The sequence below is a fragment of the Suncus etruscus genome, chromosome 1, assembly GCF_024139225.1.
Source record: "Suncus etruscus isolate mSunEtr1 chromosome 1, mSunEtr1.pri.cur, whole genome shotgun sequence".
NCBI lineage: Eukaryota > Metazoa > Chordata > Mammalia > Eulipotyphla > Soricidae > Suncus > Suncus etruscus.
In genome coordinates, this window is record NC_064848.1 from 130,032,175 (window position 1) to 130,051,788 (window position 19,614).

A 19,614-nucleotide genomic window follows, 5' to 3' on the forward strand; every position below is an offset into this window, starting at 1 on the left:
CACACTTCCTTTCACAATTTCACTTCTATGGAAGTAGACATAATCAAATATAATCAAACATTTAAAAATAATGTATAAAAGAATGATTATCACAATGCTATTTATAATATTAAAATTTTTCAACACTGTTTAAATCAGGGGTCTCAAACTCGGCCGCAAATGGCCCTCCGTACAACATTTTGTGGCCATGCCCTAGAAGAATCTTTTTTTGTTTTGTTTTGTTTTAGTTGTTTGGGTCACACCCCCCAATGTTCAAGGCTTACTACTGACTTTGCACGCAAGGATTACCCTGACGTTGCCTCCTGCAGCCCCCAGGTAAATTGAGTTTGAGACCCCTGGAATGGTGGGGCCATATGACAATGGGTTGGAAAACCATAAAAAATGTTAGGAATAATTTTAATCTTAGGAAACACAACATAAAGTTACTACAAAGACAATATAAAGGAGTATAGAAACTTTTATGTCTGATTCTAATTTCACAACCATATGTGATATGTATACGGAGATAAAAAGAAATAAAAAATGTTAGTAAGAGTCTATGGGGGCAGGGGGTGCCAGAAAGATAGCATGGAAGGTGTTTGCCTTGCATGAGAAGGTCAATGGTTTGAATCCCAGCATCCCATATGGTCCCCTGAGTCTGCCAGGAGCAACTTCTGAGCATAGAGCCAGGAGTAACTTCTGAGCACTGCCAGGTGTGACCCAAAAACCAAAAATAAATAAATAAGCAGTCTATAGGGATTTGGATTTTTTGCTCTATTTTACAAATTTTTCTCAGTGAAAATAAATAGCCTTTATAAGTATTAATCATAGCTGTATTTTATACATTTTTCTTTTACATACTTGGTTGCTCCATCATCATATGTTCCCATTAAGACTATTGTTCCATCTTGTATAAGCTTCAGAAATTCAATAAATGGGGCCACATCTGAAGGAAAAGAAAAAGTTTTGACTTTAAAAATAAATTCCAAGTAACTGACATAATAATCTCCAAAGTATAAAATATGCCATAACTCACTATAAATTATAATGTAGAGTAAAAGTAAAATCCTATGAATTATTTTAAAAATATTGTTTATGGGGCCGGGAAAGTGGCGCTAGAGGTAAGGTGTCTGCCTTGCAAGCGCTAGCCAAGGAAGGACCCCAGCGTCCCATATGGTCCCCCCAAGCCAGGAGCGATTTCTGAGCGCATAGCCAGGAGTAACCCCTGAGTGTAAAACGGGTGTGGACCAAAAACCTTTTTGTTTTTTTTGTTTTGTTTTGTTTTAGTTGTTTGGGTCACACACCCCCAATGTTCAAGGCTTACTACTGACTTTGCACTAAAGGATCACCCCGACTTTGCCTCCTGCGGCCCCCAAGTAAATTGAGTTTGAGACCCCTGGAATGGTGTTTGTACCACAAGTTTACATTTTCCCACCCTAATTCATCTCATGCATATTTTCAATAATATTATAAAATATAAGTGAAAAAAATCAGTACTATCATAGTACAATAATTTATTTAAAGCAAGAAACTTAGGGGAACTTGAGAAAGTCTCAGCCTATAAGTAAAATTATGTATCATGGCTATTTTTCTAAAAAGAATTACAAAGCTTTTATCCAATTCACTACAAGAACAGTAATATGTTACATGAATATGTGTGCATATATACATACATATACACAGAGTTAAGAAATCTTTAGAGGATAGATACTGCCCCCAAAATTAGTGAATAAATGTACGCTGTCACTAAAGTCAAAACTACTTATATTAAACATTAGTAATTACTTTACTTAGCACAAGAATAAAAATGAACTTGAAAATAAATCATTTTAGGTATTACAACTGGGACATGTTAGAAGCAGTTCAGGAACTACACATTGTTAATCTTCAACCCTTTACAATCTCAGGTATCCTTAACCTCCAAATCTATCACTACTAAAAACTGGCTTACTTCAAATCTACGTGGTGTCTTCTCACTGCTAAGATTACAAAGACTCTCTAATTAAATTCTATTTAATGCAAGCATTTTCAAATTAAAAACATTATAATAGCAGCTAACAAATCATTTCCCTTTAAATGCAATGATGGAAGTAAAACTAATTCTCAGTTGGAGGATTTTCAGTCATGATTAATTTGCCTATGATGAAATACAAGCCCTCTTGGCCTCACGATTAATTTCCACAGTAGTTTTATAAAAGTGTTTCTAGGTAATAAGTTTTGAAAAGGCCAACTGATGGTAATATTTTGAATTTGTGGTTTTGACAGACATTCAAAATTCTTCAGATCACATTTTAAAAATAAATAGTGTGTGACATAGCATTTCAAACTGTAAAAGCAGGAGATGAACTGAATTAGATTTTAGGAAATCCACCGACAATTGATCTTTAGGGACATACATGAAAAAGATAGGGACAAGAAGGTGCTGACAAGGGCCTCATGACAAAAATTTTCCAACCAATTATTTAAAGTATCAAAGATTAATCATTTCTTGTCTTTTTTTTCAGACTGGAGGAAGAAATCTCGTGCAGGCATGTTTTCCTGTGAGGCTCTAGCACCTTGCTGTACACACTAGAAACTGCTTTCCTCCTGCTCCATAGCTCCATATCTCGCCCAAATATCAGCCCCCCCAAATCTGTATGTAACTCTCTAAGTTATATAACACATAAGAACAAATTTTTCCTATTTTGCTTCTCTCAAATATGAATCTACTTTATGAATAACTCTAGTGACTTGCGTTTAAAAATGAAGAACTATATGCAATGAAATCATTCCAATCATGCATTTTAAATGTGTGGGGAGCACAGAGAGTACAGGGGGAAAAATACTTACTTGGCTGGCATGTAGGGAAAAAAAACAATTTGAGACCCTGGACAGCATATGGTCCTCCACCAACAGGAATGACCCTTGAGCAGAGTCAGGAGTAAGCCCTGAGCATAGGTGGTAAAACTCAAATCTTCAATCCAAACAAAAATTTAGATAAATGTAAAGAAGACCAAAGCTTTGAATCAGTTACAAAACATAGGACTCATAATTTTTAATGTTTTTATATTGTTATTACTTTTAAAAATATTTTACTGATGTACTTGCATTATTTTATTACACTACTTTTCAGATATGCATCTGTGGAAATCACTATTATATGTTATATCCACTACTTAAAATCTACTGTAATTCCATTCTTTCATTATACATTAGTTTCCCATTTTTTTGGATACAACTCACATGCAGTACTCAGAGCTCAGAGCAAAGCCTATGAGAGCATGGTCTACAGAATTCAGGGTTCCCCAAGCCACACCTTGGAGTGCACTAGGGTTGGAGTGGTAGTGGTGGTGGGCAGTGCCAGAGATTAAATTTAAGGCTTTACATGTGCTCTTGTCACTTGAGCTATTTCTACAACTCCTATAATTTAATGCTGTTTCCCAATTTATCTTTCACTTTACCCAATTCCCTTGAGTAACCACTAACTTGGTCTTTTATTCTGAAAAGTTTATTTTTATTTTATTAAGTTTTCAGTTGCTAATGTTTCACTTATAAGTGAAATCCTTTGGTGAATCATATATTATTCATAATCACATTGTGTGTGTGTGCATGGTATTATTCATAGTCACATTGTGTGTGTGTGTGTGTGTGTGTGTGTGTGTAAAGAACAGAGTTGGAGATGATAAGCAATCAGGGTGCGTACCTGGTTTAATCATAGCGTTAAATGACCTCTGAAGCATCACTGGATGTAACCTTAAGACGAATAAACCCAAGAACCACTGGGTTGGCCTTCCCTAGAGATCTCAACACTGCAGGGCCTAAGAGCATGACATCCTGGGACATTGAACTGTTAGCCCACCATAAGAAGTGGCACCTAAATTTCCCTGAGCACGGCTTTGGATGCCCCCAAAATAAGAACGAAGTATAGCCAGCATGACTGATTATTTAAATACAGCTGGACATTTAGTAAAAATGAAGTAAGATAAATAAAATGAACAAAGAACAATACCACTATTCTTTTAACAAAAGGCTACATTTGATTTAAGCGATTAAATCAGTGTTAGCAACAGGATAGTTTTATCTTTCACACTTACCTCCTCCCCACATGTCAAAATATTTAGTGTCTATTAGTTGGCCTGTTTTTCCTGAAAGAAATTAAACTCAGATCAAAATATGCAAGTTAAACATTCTTTATATCCTGGCTTCTTATTCTTAGCCTGTGAACTGAGGCCCCACAGGTGGTAACCAACTCTGGATTGCCCTTCATATAGGGTTCTTTTTAAATATTTGCTTTACAACAAATTTCTTTATGATCTATTACAGTAAATTTATTGACTGGTATATCTTGTAAACCTACATACTTAAAAAGAGGTAATAAAACGCATTTGACCTGGGTTCTATCCCTGGCATCCCATATTGTTCATCAGCCCTGTGAGGAGTAATTCCTGATTGCAGAGCCAAGACTAAACCTTGAGCACTGCCAGGAATGGGGCAAGTCCCCCACAGAAAATTCTCAGAAACGAAAGGTTTGCCAAGTGGGAAAAGTTTAAAAATCTTTTCTCTGTGCTGTATAATTTTAACTAATGGTTGTTGTAAATTTAGTAGCAGAAAATATTATTTTCAGAAAGACATAAAAATTGGAACTATTTGCATCTAAAATATACATAAATATAAGCTAATTTCTGAATGGGATTTTCTCAAGATTTGTTTTGTTTTTTGAGCCACAGCGGCTATGCTCAAGGGTTACTGCTGGCTCCGCATTCAGAAATCGCTGCTTCTCCAGGCAGGCTCGAGGGACCATATAGGATACTGGGGAACGAAACTAGGCCTGTCCAATGTCAGCCGCATGCAAGGCAAATGCCTACAGCAGTGCTATAACTCCAGCCCTTTCTCAATAATCTTATTAAGACAAAGAGCAGCAAACAGAAACCCCCTGCTGACAGGAGATCTATTCAAAAGTTAAATGGTTTTCATCCTTGTATCTTACCACCTTCCTTTATCATCCCATAATAAAATATAAAAAACTAAACATGCAAAAAAAAAAAACAACTAAACATGCTATTTTCTACCATTAAAGACATCCTCTTATGAAATTTACTTTGCTATGAATAATTTTTTCCTATGCTAGAAACAGGGCAAAGTGTCTTTGATCTCCACACAACACAAAGAAAATTGCATGATTTCAAGAACAAACGGTAATTACCTAAAACACCCGTCTCCAGCAACAGTTTGTTGAGGAGGGAGGGAGAAAGAGGGAGAGGGAGAGAGAGGGAGGGAGAGGGATAGAAGAGGGGGGGGGAGAGAGAGAGAGAGAGAGAGAGAGAGAGAGAGAGAGAGAGAGAGAGAGAGAGAGATGAGAATGACCCAAGGAGTGAGGGTGGGGGCTCGATAAGAAGAAAGTTTCAGTGTCATGATTGGTACTTTAATATGATCTTCAAGATAGCTAGATATTGCTCTGAATCATGCCTACTTTTCTACACAAACTAAAATAATTATTCTTACCATTTACCAAGGCAACATTGATACCTCTTCCAACATTATTCTTAACACCACTCATTAATCTGAAGGGGAAAAGACAAATCTAGAATTAGCTAATGTATATAAACTTACCAAAATAAATTACATGAAAAAGTACACATATGCAGTATAATTTGTTTAGTAATGCAGAGGGAATGAAAAGCAAATTAAATAGTCTAATGTTGAAAAATTTAAAGGAAAATCTTTAAAGAAAATTTTACTCACATACAAAAACACCTTAAAGAATGGCTATAATAAAGAGTATTTCTTGATACTCCGTTTAAGATTATGAAACACCATCTTAAAAAAAAAACCTTGAAATATAGGCCCTAGATTATAGGCCCAGAGAAATTATGCTATGGGGAAGGCATTTGTCTTGCATATGGCTGACTCAGGTTTGATCTCTGACATCATATATGGTCCCCCAGGAGTGATTCCTAGGTACAGAGCCAGGAGTAACCCCTGAACATCACTGAATGTGTCCCAAAACCAAAATTAAATAAACATATGTGCCATTCAAAAGGAACTAAGTGAATGATAGTTCTTTTCTACTTTCTGCAACAGCAATGTCGTGGAACAGAAAAAAGAGAAACAACTCTTATCTAATCTGAAAGCAGTTAAGAGTTTCACCTAGTTGTGAACAGTCTCTAAGTGATCATGAATGTAAAATTTCTTTAGATTTAAAAAAAAAAATACATACTCCTGTCAAGAATAATCCCCTCAGCTAAGGGCCAGGAGGAAGACTTTAGCAGTTGGATTATAGTTCCAAAAACAAATTAATAAAACATAAGTAGATGATAAAGGATTTAAATAGTCACATTTTTGCATGAAATTTCACACCAATTTTTTTTTTGGGGTCACACCCGGCAGTGCTCAGGGGTTTTTCCTGGCTCCGTGCTCAGAAATTGCTCCTGGCAGGCACAGGGGACCATATGGGACGCCGGGATTTGAACCGATGACCTTCTGCATGAAAGGTAAACGCCTTACCTCCATGCTATCTCTCCGGCCCCTCACACCAATTTTTATCACTGAAAATCTATACCCTGACAATTCCACACTGACTCCTTTCCCGGGCTCCTGGTGCTTACCATTCTGCTTCCAGGAGCTTCATACTTTCCAACTGCGATAAGACTGTCTTGGGAGTTTGGTTCCATACACCTTTGAATGTACATTAGGCAATTCTAGTTTGATTGATATGCTGATATGCTAGGTGCAGGCTGGAAGCTTCCTTGAGCCACCAGGACAGGGACATACAAGAGTCCTCTTAAGTCCTCTCATTGAACCACTGGGAGGGGCCCCAGAACTTCCTGAGCATAGTTGGGAGATGCCCCTTAAACATACAAAAATATTCCCTACTTAAGTGAAATTATGTGGTATGAAGGATCATGTATTTCTGTATGTTACTTATTTCACTTACAACAATAAACTTCCAGCCTCCTCATCCATGTTGCACAAAACAGATTTTCATACTATGGCTGAACAAACACACACACACACACACACACACACTCTTACTTTATCTACTCCTCTCTCAACAGTATTTAGGTTACATCCCTATCTAATAAGAACAATGATGTCATGAACAGTTAACTTTTTCGAGACACTTTTTTTTTTTATAAAAATATTATTCTGAAAAGATTGGTAAGCATTGCTTCACGTAGGTGAGGTACTATGTTTGCTCCCTGACATGACAGACAACAAATATTAAAGAGGCCAGAACGACAATACAATGGATAGGGCATTTGCCTTGCACACAGCCAACCCAGATTCGAGTCCCAATATCCCAAGTACAAATTCCTGAGTGCAGGGCCATGAGTAAGCAAAAAACATCATTAGGTGTGGCCCAAATACCAAAAGAAAATTAAAAAAAAAAAAGAAAAAAATGACCAGAGATATAGCTACTTGACAGAGCACATGCTTCATACTTGGGAATTTCAGTTTCATATCATACACAAAATGATTTATTTATCAAGTCTCTCCCCCACAGCAAGAATCACGTGAGTGCTTAACAGCTACTAAACTACAGTCTACCACGCAGCAATGAAAATGAACGCAAGCACAATAGCACAGACTTCCCACAAGAGGGCAGAAGTTTACCAGGTTTTTTTTTTTTTTTTTTAAACTGGCATTCAATATTGGAAACCCATACTTAGCATAGGACAAAAAGCACTCAAGCTTTTCATTAAATATGTAAAAGGTAATCATTCTTGCTGACACAAACTGAAACTTTTTTTCATCCCTCATGAAACTATAATTAATTATAGTTGGGGAAGAAAGATTTTTCTCCACAACTTCATACCTCAAGGCAAAAAAAAAAGATATATTCTCCTTACTTTCTTCTAGATCTTCCAATACAGATTTGCTTCAAAACTGCAGGTCTTACAGGTTTTAAGAGCAACTGCTTAAAATGAAAGATCAAAGCAGAGCCTAACAAGCTAAAACTCTTGGACCAAGTCTGGCCACCTGGTTGGCTTTTTGCTAGTTTTGTTGTTTTACAAAATTCAGGGGCTTGCATTGATCTTTACATTGATTTCTTTGCTTATTTGGGGAGTTGGAGGGTGAGGAGGTGGGACATACCCTACCCCTACCCAGCAGTGTTCAAGACTTATTCCTGGCATTGTGATTAGGGATTACTATGGGTAGGCTCAGGGAACAGAAGGGACGCTGGAGATCAAAGCAAGGTTGGCAGCAGGCAAGGCAAACCTCTTACCTCTTACTGCCCTCTGGCCTTGGGCTTCACATTTTTACCTGGTTACATTTTAAGTAATTTTATATGTACCTACATAATAATCTTGATTTACCTCTTGAACCACACAGTCAATATCCTATCTGGTTTTATCTTTAAGCTCACATTCTATCTTGAACACGTACCTTGCTTGTTTGCTTATCTGTTTCTTGCTTGTCTATTTCTCCCTTTCTCTGCCCTTACATCTTCTCAATAAGTTTCAATAAAAACTACATTTAACCACTACTATCGCCTTCCTATCTGATAGCTGAGGAGATAGTTCAAGCGGTTGAGTTAACACTGAGCTTGTATGAGGCTCCGAGGTCTGTTTTTGGACAGTGGCCTTTCCCACTATACTCCCATTCACTGTGGAGAACTGAGATCTGTTGGGAAAGCCCACAAAAAAAGCTATCTGTGTTCTCTCTGACAGCATATATAATTAAAACGATACAGAGAAAATTAGGATAAAAAATACTGTTTGACCCCCTTATTGCAAAAAAAAATCTCTCAAAATAGTCTACTGTATACTACTATACTAACCATTAAGAATATAGTAAAAGAGGGCCCAGAGAGATAGCACAGTGGCGTTTGCCTTGCAAGCAGCCAATCCAGGACCAAAAGGTGGTTGGTTCGAATCCCGGTGTCCCATATGTTCCCCCGTGCCTGCCAGGAGCTATTTCTGAGCAGACAGCCAGGAGTAACCCCTGAGCACTGCCAGGTGTGACCCAAAAACCAAAATAAGAATAAGAATAAGAATAAGAATATAATAAAAAAAAAAGGGGCCAATGCGGTGGCACAGTGGTAAGGCATTTATTTGCCTTGCACGCAGCTGACCTAGACTAACAGAGGTTCGATTCTCAGGCGTCCCAAACCAGGAGTGATTTCTGACTGCAGAGCCAGGAGTAATCCCTTAGCATCACTGGGTGTGGCCCCAAAACAAAAAAACAACAAAAACAAAGACTGTAGTAATAGATGAAATACTCCAGGCTTCTAAAATATTCACTAATATATCTTGATAGCATTTATTTGCTCTTAAATTCAATAGTATACTCTGATATTCACTACCATCTTTTTTGTGGGTTTGTTTGTTTTTTCTTGCAGGGGTGGGGGGGGCCCACACCCAGCAATGCTCAGAGATTACTTCTGAATCTGCACTCATGAATCACTTGAGATGCTCAGGCAATCATATAGGATGTTAGGGATGAACCCAGGTCAGCTCTGTGTAAGGCAAGTGATCTTACCCAGCATACTATCTCTGGAGCCCCAACTATCACCTTTTGTCTATATTCAGCTTTCTCTCGTTGACTCTAAGGAAATGTTGGGGGCTTATTTTTAAGAGAGGCCTATCCTGAGTACCAGAAGATGTTTCAGAGAATCTCCACAGCCCCATCAGCAAATTCACCCTCACCACAAAGGAAGATCTGGACTAGCAGTCTCTAAAGTGAGTTGCAAGTACTCAGCACACAAAGAAGAAATATTCAAAGTCCAACTTAGGAGTTTTCATAGAAACTCCTGATTTTAGTGAGCCTGACAAGAGTTAGTTTACCAAGACATATCAAAATTTGAAAGAAATTATGCAATGACTGATTCAATCTCGTCAGTTCTTCCAGCTCCTCTGACTCACCCTCACCAATATCTGTCACACCCTGCTGCCCTCAATAGTTTTATAGTTGCTTATTTACATTTACTGCTGAAACATCTGTTGTCTCTACAAGACAAAATTCCATGAGAGCAGGAACTATGCTCAATAAATATTAGCTGAGAAACAATGAACAATGCTATGAAAATGCAGCTTCTTTTAACTTTTGATTGGAAAAAAAAAACTTCCAAAGGGAAACAGATGTACTAGAAAAATTCTCGAGTCTCAGTTGGTCCATAAAAAATTTTCCACTGGGGATCTCGGGCCTAATTACAAAGTCCTTCTCTGGGGACTGGATTTTATGATCTGAATGGCTAATTTCTTATGGGAAAAATAGAATGATTAGTAAAATGAAGGTAGAAAAGTGGTCTTCCACAACTTACGTTTAAAGAAACTAAAATACAATTCAACATGTTACTGTACTAGAATCAACTTCTCTGATTTAAAGTCCAACACTATTTTACTGTTCCTGTATGCTTCCTGTATGCTTTTATTTATTTATTTTTGGTTTGGCATTTTGGATGCTCAGGGCTTACTCCTTGCTCTGTGCTCAGGGACCATACCCAGTGGACAATAAGCCTGGATCAGTAATGTTTAAGGCAAATATCCTGCCTGCTGTACTATTTTTCTGACCCTACTTCTTTGGTTTCTATCTGGCCTATATATTTTGTGGATAGAAAATTTATGTGAACACTTGGTCTCCTCTTCGCAAGAAAAATATTCATCTTCAGGGAGGCAAAAGAACTCTCCAAACAGTCTCCTAAAGGCTGGTCACTCACATTACTTAGCTGCCTTCACATTACTTAAAATCAAATTTAAGGCTTCTTTTGAATAAGGTGAATAGGGGAACGGCTAAGTCAACAGGAAGGTTAGTCTTTTTAACAAAAAAATCTAAAACTTTTTTTTTTGTGCCACATGCGATGATGCTCAGGGGTTACCCTGGCTATGCGCTCAGAAATCGCTCCTGGCTTGGGGGACCATATGGGATGCTAGGAATCGAACCTCGGTCCGTCCTAGGTTAGTGTATGCAAGGCAGATGCCCTACTGCTTGTGCCACTGCTCTGCCCCCTAAACTTCTATAATCTAAGTGTTTTATAGCATAATTGAGAAAAACAGCTATAAGGGAAACTAAGAGAGGGGCTTTAGCAATGACATCATTACCACGAAGAAAGGAAAAAAATTAGTTGGAACATTAGACATCACCTAACTCAAATATTTTATTTCATAAGAAAGGAATTATTCCAATAAGTTAAACAACCTGCCTCTAACTGATTGGAATGTGGGCAGAAATGAAATTTTAAGAACTTCTAATAGAAGACACAAAGGAATGTTAGGAAAAAAAAAAAGAGCAGACACAAAATATTAGACAACCCTGCTTCATTTCCTTCTTTCTGAAAGATTACCTCACTATTTTTCATAATTACTAACTTAGTAATTATGAAATTCAAATGAGCAGATGCCTACTCTTTTTGCTTTTTTAATTGGTTGTGCTCAGGAATGACTCCCAGTAGGGCTGAGGGATGGGGGCTAGCAGGTACCTATATGGGGTGCTGGGAATCCAACCTGTGTTGACCAGGTGCAAGGCAAGCACCCTACCTGCTATACTTATCTCTCTAGCCCCTAATACCTAATTTTTTTTTTAACTAGAAATAAAAAGGCAGAATAAAAGCCATGAACCAAAAGCAGGGTCAAAAGTGATGTCAGTGGGAGGAAGTGACAGTTGTCACTGAGGTAGAAAAGAATAAAAACCTACAAAGTAGACTTGCAGAGCCTCACAATACAGGAAACCAGCCTTGTGGCTACTCCTACAACATCAGCAGCAACTTGAGGCTACTGCTAGGTAATTTCACACTTCAGCAACCAGTTCAGCGACATATTTTACAGGAGGGCAGCTGGTCTGTGAGATAAAGCACTATCTTAGGTAGGGCTGGCAAATGCAAGTTTTTGCAGAGATGAAAAAAGTTCTTTATTTGTGCTGTTCAGTACAATAGGCACCAGTCTGACATGGTGATTGACTTCTCAAAACGTGGCTAGCAAGACTAAGGAACTGAACTTTGAAATTCAATCCATTTATATGAGTGGATGAGTTAAAATAAACCCCTATAAAGAATTTCCTCTAATCAAAATAAATTTAGCCACCTGTGTCTATAGCTAGTATATAGGCCAGTTCAGAGCTAAAGAATACACCCAAGAACGCTCTCATCTTTACATAAACTTGGGTAAAATGTCACTCTCTAAATAGAAAATTTAAGAACTATAAGACTCTCTCAATTAAAAGAAAAATTATATAAAGAAAGCTGAAGTCACTTCGTGAAAGTAAAAAGCATCCCCAATACATCTTTAAAAGATCCATTAAGCTCAGATTCAATCTGCTCAAATTTCATCAAAAACTAATAAACTAATAAACACTTACACCTGATCTTCCAGACAGATTTTGGGTCCAACCACATTGGCTGCTCCACTAGCCATTTTGAAAGCAAAATGCTTTTCAGGGCAAGCTTTTGAGATTCCACATTTATATCTAGGAGGCTTTGTAGCTGGGGAGAAGAAAATATTTTCAGAGAAAATGTTAGTAGACTTCATAATGAAGTTAGTTTCAGATCTCAAACCATAATTAGTAGGTAAAACACTGATACACATATCTTAAAATACATGCTACAGTTTTTCCCTCACCCAAAGAGTTCAAATAACCTTAGAACAAGAATCGTTTATGAAAATAAAAGCTAATAGTTGACATAAATAGATTAAGCTATGTAAAAAAATATTTTTACCTAATTATTTTAACTTTGTTTTTAAAATCTTGGATGGGAAGGAGACTTCAGATTGCTACTTTACATTTTCAATTCAGAAATACACAATAAATCTGGCAAAGAGTATCAAACATCTGAGTATCTGCTATAAACTAGTTCTAGCTAGATATTCTCCTTTACACTTTTTTTTTAATAATTCTGATGCTAAAAACAGTAATGAAACAGAATACCCAAAGAATGCTGAGTGTTTAATCAAAAGAGTCATACTTAAAAGAGTCATACTCAGACAAGTGGATCATGAAGATGTGGTACATATGTATAATGGAATACTACATAGCTGTAAGGAATGATGCAACCATGCAATCTGCTGCAACGTAGATGGAACTGGAAGATACTGTGTTAAATGAAGTAAGCCAAAGGATAAATACAGGATGGTATCATTTATACGTGCTATTTAGAATAATTGCATAAAGAAATGCAATAGTTCAAATGGGGATTGTCAGGACTGGAGAGATAGCATGGAGGTAAGGCTGCCTTTCATGCAGGAGATCGGTGGTTCGAATCCCAGCATCCCATATGGTCCCCCAAGCCTGCCAGGAGCGATATCTGAGCATAGAGCCAGGAGTAACCCCTGAGCACTGCTGGGTGTGAACCAAAAAACAAAAACAAAAAAAAAAAAAACAAAAAAGAAAAAACAAATGGGGATTGTCAGGAAACGCCCCCAGAGAATAATGATAAGAAAGAAAGAAATTGAGTGGAGAAATAGAAAGACAAATAAGAATGGAAGGCAGGGGCCCCAGAGATAGCACAGCGGTGTTTGCCTTGCAAGCAGCCGATCCAGAACCTAAGGTGGTTGGTTCGAATCCCGGTGTCCCATATGGTCCCCCGTGCCTGCCAGGAGCTATTTCTGAGCAGACAGCCAGGAATAACCCCTGAGCAATGCCGGGTGTGGCCCAAAAACCAAAAAAAAAAAAAAAAAAAAAAAAGAATGGAAGGCAGGGGCTAAGGAGTCTCAGGTACATTGGTGGTATTAAGAAAGGACAGAACTAAATATCCAAGCCATAGTCAACAACAATGAAATCATTAAGCCCACACTTTACCATTAAAAATTAAAAAACTTTAAATTAAAAATGGTCCTGTTATGCTGGTAGTTTGGGACAGGGGATGGTGGCTCGGGATGCACTCTGGCAACACTGGTGGTAGGACTGGTCCTGAAACACTGTATGTCTAAAACCCAACCATGAATAACTTTGGAAACTACAATGGTTTTAAAGAAAACAATTTTTTTAAATGGTCATGTCTAAAAAAGGAAGAGAAAGAGTAGAAAAACATCTGCCACAGATATAAGCAGAGGAGAAGACAAAGGGGAGGGTGGGAGAGAAACGCCAGTGTGCACTGGTGAAGGGTGTTGTCCACTGAAGGAATGAGATTCAATCATGAGTATCTTTGTAACTGTGCATCTAACAGTGATTTGATTAAATTATTTATTTATTTATTTAAAAAGTCATTTCTATCAGTTTACTAATACTGAATTCTCTCATTGTCTGATTATAAGCTCATGTATGCCCAAGACAGAACAGAACAAATCATCTGCAAAATACTGAGTACTTACAACGTGCAGCTGTGTCCAATGCTGATCTTGCTAAGGAAAGACAATTTAGAAGCAAATAAGTATAATGGAAATTATTAAATATATTCATGTCATATAAACTAAAGTGAATTATTACTTAGTAAATGATAAGTAAAACATAAGTAGCACTTTAGAGACAAAAGACGGACATTAAATTCAGGTTAAATAAATCATGGTAAAAATTAGGCAGAGGCATTTGGGAAATAATATTTTAATATTTATGGAATAATTTATTTTTTATTCTTATATTTAATAAATATAAATCCCAATCAAAAACACACTCTAAAACTTAAATGATTTTAGATACATATGATATACACATTAGGGTATATAAAGCTGTTGCTGGATAATGTTGTACACTATGAATAAAAGTCCTGGAGAATAAGCATAAACCTATCTTATCCTGGGCTGGAGCAATAGCACAAAGGTAGGGCGTTTGCCCTGCACTTGGCCAATCCAGGAAGGACCTTGGTTTGATCCCTGGCATCCCATATTGTTCCCCGAGCCAGGAGCAATTTCTTAGCGCATAGCCAGGAGTAACCCCTGAGCATCATAGGGTGTGGTCCAAAAAGCAAAAAATAAAAAAATCCTATCTTATCTTAGTAGTTATACTAGTAAGCTACACAAAAGAGAAGGTACAGTGAGGAGATTTAATCCCTTTACAATAGAAACGTATTAGGTATAGTATAAAAATTAAGGTCATACATATAGTTTTATAACCTGTTCAAAGGAAATCAAAATCTTCCATTCAAATTTGAATTTGAAAATAGCAGATCTCAATTACTCCTCAGAAGCACTATCATATGCTGACCACAATTCAGGAAATGACTATCCTGGTCACCAGTTGTACCATGGACTGTGTCATGTCGCAACTGTACTATGGACCAATCTGGCAGTTGTCACAAATGTTTGCCAGCTGTTTGGCTATAAATAGTCACTTGGTTTTTAGTTCTGTATTATTTTAGATCATCATGAATTTCCTGTAAGACCAGGATTCAAACTAAAGAACACAGATTCAAAACAGTATGTAAATTTTTCAAAAAAAGGAAAATGGTCAAGTACGGGAAGGTTGTTTAACTTAAAAGAACTCTCAGTAGACCATGTCCACTGAGGTCATGAAGGCATCACCATAGTGGGGGAAATATGTTAATAAGCACAATAGAGCAGAAATCAAATGGCATCTAAACTGGATGTATGATTAAAAAAAAAGTGTGGATAATGATAAAGAGTTGAAGAAACACAAAAACTGATCAGTTTGTAAATTAGGCACTAGGGTTACTGGATGTGTTCTTTCAATTTCCATAATCATATCATTTTCCCTTAATTATGTCATAAAAGAGCAGCGTAATGATGGGAATATATCATCTGTTTCAATGCTCGCTTGTAAATGACAAAACAAAAGCAGTGATAAAAAAATCAACACCAGAAGTCCTTTACTTTGTCCTGAACAAATTTAAATTCTTAGAGTTCATGGTTAAAATGCTTATAAAGGAATTCTGAGGCATCCAACTATATGAGAAAGCAGTTGATTCAGACCAGGGGCAATATAACATCATTTGCATATGCTGGGCATTCTATTAAGTACTTCTGCATGTATTACTGATTTGATCGTCAACCCTATTTTAAAGGGAAACAGACTAGAAACAAAGTAATTTACATATCTGATTTATTCTGTTAGACTGAGCAACTGGCAGAACTAGTTTTAAAAGCATATATATATAAATAAAATCCCTTTCAAACACTAAAATGCATATTGTAACACCTCTACATATAAAAATTTCTCAAGTTTCATCATTTGTTAAAAAACAAAACAAAACAACAAAACTTGCTAATCTCGCTGGGAAAAATCAGGAGCCAGCATAGAAACTCTCAAAATAATCTTTCAGATTGAGAAGTGAGAAAATACAGCAGAGAGCTCCAGATTATAGGCAAAATCCACAAAGACAAAGACACTGAAAACAGAAAAATTCAAATAATAAATTGAAGCTACACAAAGGTAGAGAAGGTTGGTTTGAAAGAAGAAGACAAGACAGATCCATGTAGTTAAGGAAAGAACACTTATATAGAACCTGGAAAAATATCAGATGAAGGATGATAGAAAGGGGAAAGAATTTTTCTCTCAGCATTTGGCTTTAGATATACCATTTTCTTTAATCACTTATACAAGCTAATAACAACAATAAAACCCTCCACTTTCGTACATAAAACATTTCTAATCTAGTGTGCATTTATAAAGGGTGTGAATGGGGTTGTGAGTTCTGTGCTGGACTGTTATTCTTTTTTTTTTTTTTTTTTTTTTTGGTTTTTCAGGCCACACTCGTTTGATGCTCAGGGATTACTCCTGGCTAAGCGCTCAGAGATTGTCCCTGGCTTGGGGGGACCATATGGGACACCGGGGGATCAAACCGCGGTCCTTCCTTGGCAAGCGCTTGCAAGGCAGACAGCTTACCTCTAGTGCCACCTCGCCAGCCTCTGGACTGCTATTCTTAAAATGCTCAGAGCCATGCAAAAAAATCTAGAAGCCTGGTGAAAATGAGATCTAAGATGAAGTCCTAAATTGAAAAATATGCAGATGGATGACAACACTCCAAAAAGGGATTTCAAGAAAGAGTCTTAAGAAGTCTTAGAAAGACACCGATTACAAAATAATACTAAGAGAAAAAGAAGGCAGAAGAGAAACCAGACACAAGTTCCTAAAATGATCAAATGAGACTGTCTTTAAAGCTTAAAAAAATGTTACTTCAAAGTATTAATCGAAAAACAATTTTGAGGGAAAAAATTTTATTAACCAGGAGTTTAAGCAAATGGTATCACCTCCATTTAACTATGAAAGATTAAGGAAAGAAGAGGTTTAAAAGTAAGGACACTATAGTGAAACACATTGCTTTCCACTTAAAAACTGTTATACAGTATTCATTTCAACTAAAATTCCTTTACTTGAGGCTTACAATTCTGAAAATTTTAATACTTGGAGGCCACACTCCTTTTCTAAAGAAAAGTCTGGGCATAGCAGAGAACTGGAACTGCACTTGGCAAGTAGGGTGTTGCAGGGATTAAAACTCACTTGGAATATATTCTTACTCCTCAATTACCTATACTCATTTCCATTCAATCGGCATTAACTACCCACAGGGCCAAGCACCAAGATATCATTGCTCTCACAGTTCATTCTCTAGTGAGAACACTGAATACATGCAAAAGATGAAAAAGACATTCTCTAATACAAAACAGAATCAAACTGGTCCAAATTGAGGCAAATACTATGCATTAGAGTGAACATTTGAAGAAAATAAAAGAAAAAACAATGCATTCTAAGAGGAAAAGAGGCGATTCAAAGATGATTTCTCTCAATCTGCTTATTCAGAAATTGACAACTAGATGCTATTTCACATGTGGGATGGAGAGCAGCTTCAACAAGCTAAAAGCTTGCTCTTAATGTAGACATAGGTCCTTCAGAATCTCACTTTAGTGAAGTTCTCTGGAGAATTCTTTGACATAAAAATCCAAAAAGCTAAAATATTTTGGCTTAGTTTCATTTGGCTTGAAACTAGATGTGAGAAGAGGTGACTTAGTACTATGAAATAACTACCTAATATTAATTTATGAAAAGACCAACTCATCATTAGAGAAATCTCAAAAAGAAAAACTTTCAAGATCAAAACACTTCTTCTGGGTTGCAGTCTCACTTGTTATGTATTGTTTTGATATCCTATGCTTATTTAAATACTTATCAACTTATAATCTTGTTTATAAAATGAGTTGATAGGTAGCTTGCAATGGTATAATTATAACAGTTATAACAGCATTAAGTGGAAAAAAAGAGAAAACATCACAGAAAAAAAAGAAAACATCACAGAAACAAACAGAAGGAAAGCAAGATGGCTTGCTATACAGTAAGCATATAAAATGCTTTAAAACCTCTCACTTTACTCACTTTATTAACTGCAGTCCAAAATTTTGTTCCAAGTTTTCTAGTAGGCAACTCAAATAAACAATTTAGGCTTAGGGGTGATAAATTCTATGATGTGTATTTAGAAAACATGCTTAATATTCCTAGTAAAATAGATCCTATTAAATGTGTTCAAAACAGAAACAGGAAACTCAGGCTTCATGCTATTTTAATTCTAAGGCCTCCTATCATGGATTAAATGATATTCAAATAAATCACCTGAATGATATAATTACACTTTCTTTTCTAGATTCACTAAATAGTACAATGAGTCAATGAAGGCAAACTGACAATAGTTAAGACAACCACATCAAACATAAGATTTATGAAAGGGATTAAACTGAAACTTACCAAATAGATTTCCTAAACTTGCATCCATTTTTATTTCAAATACTTGAGAAATAACATAAAATGTCAGTAAAAATACTGCCACAGCTACCACCAATTTTGCAGCACCTACAGGGCAGAAATAATTAACCGTGAATACGAATACAAGAGAGCTTTTATAGCTGAATTTCCGATGTAAATTACTTTTAAAAAAATATTTTAATTTTTGTTGTTGGACCACACCTGGCAGTGTTCAGAGCTTACGTCTGTCTCTGAGCTCAGAAATTGCTCCTGGTGGGTTCAGGGGGCCTTATCGGGTGCAGATAATCAACCTGATCAGTTGCATGCGGTGCAAGCACCTTACCCACTGGATTAACTCTCCACACCTCTTCTCTACTAAATTTCTTTTTATTTTTCACCGATTTAATTTTAACCTGAGTTACAACAAAAACGATCTCAACAATCCATCAAGAGAAGGAAATTTTATGCATCTAAAAATAATCATATTAGCATTCAGGGTAGATACAGGATTGCGCTAGTCATCAGCCTAATTTAACATGTAAATAATGATGTATCATCATTTCTGGTTGACTACTACACAAAACAATCATGACTAAAGAAAAATATCTCCAAACATACTGATGACTTTTTTTTTGGGGGGGGGGGGTCCACACCCAGCAGCACTCAGGGATTACTCCTGGCTCTATGCTCAGAAATCGCTACTGGCAGGCTCGGGGACCATATGGGATGCCGTGATTCGAACCACCAACCTTCTGCACGCAAGGCAAACGCCTTACCTCCATGCAATCTCTCTGGCCCCGTGATGACATTTTTTAACCTTTTCAAATACTATGCATGTGTGGAATGAATCCTAAGAAGTGCTCCGGGACCACTCTCAGTAATGGGTGGTCCCATTGTGCAGATATGCAAAATGCCTTGGTGGTGCAGTGTTTCTTTAGACTCTCCTGTTTGGAGAATTAAAATTGGAACCTTCACATGCAACACTTTCCTGAGTGTTTCAACTGTCTAAGCTAACTGCCTTGTCCCTTATCTTTGTTACCCACTGTTTATGGGAACAACCCCAATGATACCAGATATTGAAGTGTAGTACTGGAGATC

At 36.9% G+C, this 19,614-nt stretch overlaps 1 protein-coding gene across 1 annotated transcript in view; it reads right to left on the bottom strand.

Moving 5' to 3' along the window:
* Nucleotides 1-18,620, bottom strand: part of FAM3C (FAM3 metabolism regulating signaling molecule C) — a 29,973-nt gene extending 11,353 nt beyond the window's left edge. Inside the window, exons 1-6 of the mRNA XM_049771128.1 lie at nucleotides 18,520-18,620; nucleotides 14,202-14,231; nucleotides 12,253-12,376; nucleotides 5,461-5,519; nucleotides 4,053-4,103; nucleotides 841-925 (exon numbers count right to left, since the gene is read on the bottom strand). Of these exons, the coding sequence (XP_049627085.1) occupies nucleotides 841-925; nucleotides 4,053-4,103; nucleotides 5,461-5,519; nucleotides 12,253-12,376; nucleotides 14,202-14,231; nucleotides 18,520-18,547 (377 nt within the window). The 5' untranslated portion in view covers nucleotides 18,548-18,620. The remainder of the gene's footprint in view (nucleotides 1-840; nucleotides 926-4,052; nucleotides 4,104-5,460; nucleotides 5,520-12,252; nucleotides 12,377-14,201; nucleotides 14,232-18,519) is intronic.
* Nucleotides 18,621-19,614: the final 994 nt, after the last annotated feature.